The 7,237-nt window shown below is 43.5% G+C and overlaps 1 protein-coding gene across 1 annotated transcript in view; it reads left to right on the forward strand.

The window, feature by feature from the left end:
* cntn5 (contactin 5) overlaps positions 1-1,741 on the forward strand; it is a 124,857-nt gene extending 123,116 nt beyond the window's left edge. The window contains exon 24 of the mRNA XM_056441420.1: positions 90-1,741. Within this exon, the coding sequence (XP_056297395.1) occupies positions 90-181 (92 nt within the window). The 3' untranslated portion in view covers positions 182-1,741. The remainder of the gene's footprint in view (positions 1-89) is intronic.
* Positions 1,742-7,237: the final 5,496 nt, after the last annotated feature.

Below are 7,237 nucleotides of genomic sequence, written 5' to 3' on the forward strand. Positions count from 1 at the left end.
CTAGCATTAAACATTCATGCAGTTCCCGCATTCTGTTTTGCATCATCGTTTTGGACCATATTGACTCCTCCCCCCCTCCCTTCTCTTAGGTGTCCGAGCAAAAAGCAACCAGCGCTCAGTGCACTGCACACCTCAGGGCCTGACATGGACAACAATGCTCCTGGTTCTTCTGGTGCCTTGAGCTTCCTGGTGAGGCCACAGTGCCATCCTCATTTCCACAGAGGGAGCCACCAGTCTTCAGCTCCCTCAACCCCTCTGACTGCCTGCTTGTTTTGGCCTTACCCAATCCCGAAGGGCCCAAGGGGGGTTAAGTCTGCCGGTTCTTCAGAGTTCATCCGTTTAAGTTACCTGCTTCTTTTAAGGTCTGGGTGTTTGATTTGCACAGTTCTTACTGATATCCAAATAGTGCTGTACATTAGTGTACATTGCGTGGAAAGATTTGTTTAATCATTTAATTTTAACAGCAAGTGTTCCTCCCATTGACTGGCGTCTCACCACCTCCAGACAGCTACGACAGCTCCACAGAGCACGAACAATTCCTCAAAAGGCTGCTGTGGTAGTCATACAGGGATCAGCCAGCCTGTTTCTTTTCATTACTTATCAACGTCAATTTTCCCCTTGGCTGCCTAACAAGCAATGGAGCAGAAGCTCGGTAGAGATAAGTGCATTGTTTTCTTATTCACACATTGGTGAAAAGTTTTTTTAAGGAACCGAGAATCTGACTATTTCTAGACTTGCTTTTTGTACATTGTGTTACCTTTAGAGCAAGAAAAAAACAGTGGTGTGTGTCAGCTGTGTCAAACTCTCTGTTTCTTGGTAGTGATTAAGCAACGCTTGGTGATACAATGTGTTGACTGTTGGATGTACGGAGGTAGGAAACAGATTCTTAACTTTAGTGCCCGGACACATCGATAGACAAAGACAACTCTGTACGGACTCTTGGTGTCAGTACAAATAAATGTGATGTATATTTTTTAAATGGTTGTTTGTATTTTCTACTTTCAGAATAGTAATATTTCTAACACACTAGGGCTTTTTTTTTCATTGATCCATCTTTTTATTATTTTATAAATGTTGTCTCTACAGTTTTCCCAAAATCTTTAAATTGCATACTTTGTCTGACCAAATTTCCAGTGAAATACAACAAAGACAATTACCAAAAAGGTGGAGACTGACAAGGTTTGGTGTTTTGGCTTGATATATTTGCTCGATTATTGTAGAATAAAAATTGTTGATCAACTAAATGACAATCATCCCGACAATACAGATTCACTGTGACACTTTCATTCGACATTTTATCTGCAAATGTTCATCAGACAGTTCTGCAGTTTTGGAAAGCATTTCCCAAGAATGATGCAAATTTGGGGTTGATTGAATTCCACACATGTGGCATTAAAGGCCAGGAAACATCTTGCGATAAAAGAACCACTGCATGGACAAATAGGGCAGCAACAAGAGTATCTCTCCCTCCTCTCGGGCTCCTCTCTTGCCTTTGTCTGCAGGTAAAGCTTATCTCTCACTGGGCAGAAATCCAAATGAATTTGCCTCAAGTGTAATTAATATTAGAATGGAGATCTGTAGTCCTAACGCCGGCTTGCTCTGCCTCTAGCTCCCTGGACTCTCCATCACAGAGTCGGAGTAACCTGGCTCACCTGCTCAGGTTCAGACAAGGGTCCAAGCTCCGCCACAGGAGATAGGACACGGCGAAACAGAGGACGAGCACCGCTCCAAGCGGTGTCCATCGCGTAGATACTCCTCCTCTTTCAGACCTCTCGGTTTTGGTTACATTCAGAGAGATGGACGGGCGGGGGGGACAGGGGGGGGGGGACAGGGTCTCCGACTTGTACACGTCATTTCCGACGAGTGCAAAGTATTAGGCGGATTAATGTTAAGGGAGGGGGGGGGGATGTTGCGGTGTTTGAACCTGTTCAGAGACGTTGACTCAAACACATACCTCCACACAAGTGCTAATGTACCGACCTTTAATTATTCATGCAGCGCCTGTCTGTGTTGGTGCATCTGATTTATGATAATGGTTTATGTTTCCTGCAAGGGGAGCCAGAAGCTATAGTGTCAGCAATTAAAACATGAACTCCCCCTTGGTTAATGTCAGTATGTGTGTGTGTGTGTACTGGGGTGTACTCTAGTTTTTAGTATTGCAATATGTTATGTTAGATCATTTTAGGGATAATCTATCAATTCAATACAGTTTATTTTGTATGTCATGTGTACATAATGAACAGTGTTAGAGTTACAATACATTCAATGAAGATGACATAAATTATGAATAATGAGGAGTAGACATGGACCACCAACCAGACCGCCATCAATCCATGAAACAGAAGGGGTAAAAGGGGGGGGGGCAGGAGGCATTATGAAGGCAACTAACAAAAAATCCGAAAGCGGAAATGAATGGGGTGCTGAGCAATTAAACATCTCTCTTGTTCTGCCTGTTTTGTGATATACATGCCTAAAAGGTGCCTAATATTTCAAGACTGAAATAATATCGGCATTATAATTATTATAACTATGAGGATTTTTTTAGTTGCCTATTTTGTGGTGCCCCCTCAGGACTTGGTGCCCTACGCACAGCGCGTAGTGCGCGTTATGGGAGCGGCAGTGCTGTTTAAATGTTACGTAGATAAAATAAGGCAGTCCTTGAGATATGCTTCACGTGGAAGTTAAAGGACAAGTCCCGATCAAAGATAATGTTGAGATTATTTACAATGGTGTTGGATGACAGGGCAATGCCATCTACAGAAACCACATCACCAGATAATTGATCTCTGAGGTGTTCAGGGACGAGTAAAAATACTTCAGTTTTGTCTGAGTTTAACATCAAGAAGTTGCAGGTAATCCATGTTTTTATGTCTTTAAGACATGCTTGAATTTGAGTGAGCTTGTTGGTCTCCTCTGGTTTGATCGATATATATAATTGAGTATCATCTGCATAACAATGAAAGTTTATGGAATGTTTCTTAATAAAATTGTCCAAAGGAAGCATGTATAAGGTTAATAAAATTGGTTGTTGGTGGTCATCGAGGCTTCATCGCTTACAAATTGAGATCGATCTGATAAAGAGGATTTAAACCAATTTAGTGTGGTTCCTGAAATGCCAATCGACTGATCCAGTCTCTGTAATAGAAGGAAACCGCACTGAGAATTACATTTACGGGGAACCTTATTTTGTCAAGGATTACATTTGCTTTTGACGTATCTTAATTGAGTTTTAAATGAGTGTTTGGAAGTCTGTGGAGGTACGTTAGTGATGAATGGGTCAAAACACACAAAACTTTAATAACTGTTAATCTGGGAGAAAATCTGTTTACCTAAAACACAATTGAGAGTTGTATGGGAACATCATTTTGTAGTAAACAGGGTTGGCAGGACATATGCAGATGAACTTTAATCTTATGCTGCTGCACTTTCAGCAGTTCATATTGAAACAGAGATGGTCCTTTCAGGAGACATCATGTTATGTCAACTATCTGTCCTCTATCTCCTCTTCATCTAGCCTTTTACTCTTTGACCTAAACGTTGACCCCAAAAGAAGCTTCCGATATGATATCCCAGGACGTATCAGTTGATACTCCTGCCGCCATCAATCCACAAATGTCCTTTGGCCTTTTAAAAGTATTAAAATGTCTCGGTGGCATTGTTGTTGAAGGATTCGCTCGGTGATGGAGAGCTGAGCAGCGACTCTGCTTTTCAGGCGGGTCACAGTTGAAATTGCAAGAAGAGCGGAGCCCTCCAACAGACACTGCTGCTACAGTAGGAGGTCAACTTTAATATCAGTCATTTCGCATTTCATTTTTCTGTTTCCACAACAAATGAGTTGCATTTCATAAAAACAGTAATATCACACAGGTTTTGGGGGATATACAATTTTTGAGTTTGTCAACAGCTGATACAGTAAATTAAACTAAAGTGATCTTCCACAAAAATAATACAATGGGGGGAAACAAAGATTGAGATTGAATGATGCAATAATGCAGTGTATTGGCGCTTATGAGTTCTGAGGAGCTTTCTTTTCAGCCACCACTCACATTTCATTTAATTAAAGAACATAACTGTGGTTTCACCCTAATTAAATGTTGTCTGCAATTGTTCTCAATAAGCTTTAATTAACTGTTCTCAATTCATAATTTCCCACCAATGTATGTCTTTTTACTGGCTGTACAGTATAATTAAAGCGTGTGTGATGTGAAACCTTCTGTGTTCATGAAACATTCTCCAGATAAGATTGTCTCTAAGCTGCCGAGTGAGATATCCTATTTCCTGTTGTTGCTGTCGTATAATACATTCTGTGTGTTTTAAAAACATATTTCAATGAAAAAACTCGAACTGTTGGGACATCTGCTACAGCGAGCTCATTTGTGTTTGCTGTAGGAGGTTTGTGTGATGTTTGGATTTTGGTGTCCCCCCTCCTGCTGGCAGAGATGGCAGGGAATGAGAATTTGGGAGGTGTGCCATGTTCTGTTGAAGACTGTGAACAGAGGGATTAAGGGAGCAGCTTTGCAGAGAGAGTAAACATCCAGCATTGTATTCCACCAGTCCAGTAATTATTGAAGTTATAATTGAAGTTGTCTTTTGACCTCTAAATCCGGCTGCACTGTCAGGAAGCCACAGTGCACAATGTGCTGTGCTGATGAGCTTTGCGCGACATAAAGGAAAACTTTTTATCTTTTGTGTGGGTGTGTATCCCCTCATTGCACCAGCAACACCTTTCATTAGCCTGTTATTTTCTCTTTTTTTCCAGAAAATGATATCAGTTCATTAAATACTTTGGTCGAGGGGTCAAGGTTAACTTTTGTTAAGATATCTTGGCAAAAGCGGAAAGTGTGAATACATACAAACCCGAATGTGTTTGATGAATCCGCACACCAAACTCAAGAAATATACAAATATAATGATCCATTTTCCAATAAGTACATATCAACCTGAAGGTTGAAGCTCTTTAATTTTAGAAGCTCCATAGTAATAGATTTATTTCCTCTGACCACCATAAAATGTCCACTCAATACATAAGATTTGTTGTGTAATCAACTGGCAAAGTCGAGAGGTGTGCTCTTCACATTCATGCTCCGACTGTTTGCCCATTACAATCACCAAAGTGAACCGAGGTGATTGTTATGGGCCAATAGTCGTTCTTCTAGCACCATTCTCAGGACAATCACATGTTCGCAGCATATTTTGTGAAAACAACACTTGGGTATTTAGGGATGTTGGTTTTAAACATCTGTTGTCTTTGCCAAATACTCTTTGATATATTTGAAAGAAAATAGAGATATACATTATTTAGTATATTGCCAAACAAGGATTGTTTTATTCCAGCCAAAGATTGAAAACAGTTTCTATCAAACATACAGTATCAATGTAGGGCTGTGACAATGAATCGATAAAATCTATTATTAAAATAGTTACCGTTGTGTCGGCGGACGAGGGGGGCGGTTTGTCTCCTCCCTCTCCTGGCCAGGGAGGCGCAGACGGCGAATACCAAAACGGAATACCAAAACGTCTGGAAAGCGGTCATAGACCGGCCCGGCCTGTCTCCAGAGGACCACCGGCGGAGGTTCCGCGAGGCCAAGCTGGGCCCCGAGGACCGGCCATTCACCTTTGCCCAGCGGCTGAGGGACGCCGCGAACAGATCGCTGCAACCTGGAGGCTCAGTGGAGGCGCAGGTAGTGGCAGGAAAGGTGATCCTCGAGCAGTTTGTGGGCGGGCTGCCGGCCCGAATGTCAGCCTGGGTCCGCTGCCACCGGCTCACTATAACCCGATGGCTGGTCACATGGGATATGATAAAACACTAGACCGGATAATGGCCTGGGTGGCGGGCCCGGCAGGACGAGGAGCCAAGGAGGCGTGGTGTGCGTTTCCTGCCACAACAACAGGATCTTCAGGGAAACGGTCAGTAGCTGGTGTTAAGGCCCTGACACCAGCTACCCCACTTGAGGGCTCCTGACAACTGCCGATATCTGAGAATATTGCTGAGATGGACAGTGTGGACCACCCTACCTCCTAAGTTAGAGGGGTGGTTGAAGGCACTGAAGTGTCCATATTAGTAGACTCAGGAGCGACTGTGCCATTGATTAGTGCTGACTTTCGTATATCAGTCCCTGCCCTGCGAAACCGACCACGAAAAAAGAACTATATCAACTCACGTGCAGTTAATGGACAGATGTTGGATACATTGGGCACTATGGTGGTGACTTTCCGTTTGGGCCCTACCTGTTGGCAACACACATTTCATGTTATGCGGGAGTCCACTCAAACTGTTCGACTTGGTCTGGACTTCCTAGCCAAGAACCATGCACTGCTGGACTGGGGACGGGGTGTCTTGCAGTTATGGGACGCTACTGTGCCCTTGTTACGGGGTGGAGAATTATTCCCTGAATATTGGAAGGTGTCCCTGGCTGGGGTTATGACCATTCCCCCTCTAAGCGTGGCCCTGGTTCCAGTGAATGTTCTCTTGCCTATCACTGCTGGCTTACCTGCAAAAGAGTTTGAGGGTTACCTGGAGCCTAACATCCCAGAAACAACTGGACTGGTTGTTGCTCACACAGTGACCACCGTTAAGGATGGTGAGACTGGCTCGTGTCCTCAATCCCACAGGAAAGGCTGTGGAGCTCAAGCAGGGGTTGCACATGGGTGAGTTCTACGTGCTTGGAAAGTCCGATATTATACCACATGGTCAGTCCCCAAAAGTGGATTCAGTGCTGCCACAGCTTGATGCTCTCACGCTAGAGGATTCACCGATTACAGAACAACAGAGAGCAAAATTGCTTCAGTGATTTGGTGATGTGTTCAGCCCAACAGAAGGGAATACAGGCAGGTGCACACTCATTAAACACCACATCAAGACTTGTGACCACCACCCCGTCAAGAGCGCCTATCGGGCGTCTCCGGCGAAACGGTCAGAGATAGAATGGCAGGTGGCTGGTCTACTAGCTGGAGGAGAGCTGCAGCCCCTGGGCGTCAACAGTGGTGCTTGTTAAAAAGAAAGGGGGGCAATGGAGATTTTGCATTGACTATGGGAGCCTTAATTCTGTGACGGTCAAGTCAAGTCTTTTATTGTCAGATACACAGAATGACACAGGGTCAGACTGGGCACTGAAATTCTTATGACAAGGCACCACACAACAACTACCATAGCCTAACATAATATAACATAACATGACATACACACTGTACAAGAACTCTGAACATAATACTAACATATATACATATAATACACATA

This window comes from Pseudoliparis swirei, chromosome 20 (assembly GCF_029220125.1).
Source record: "Pseudoliparis swirei isolate HS2019 ecotype Mariana Trench chromosome 20, NWPU_hadal_v1, whole genome shotgun sequence".
Classification (NCBI taxonomy): Eukaryota; Metazoa; Chordata; class Actinopteri; order Perciformes; family Liparidae; genus Pseudoliparis; species Pseudoliparis swirei.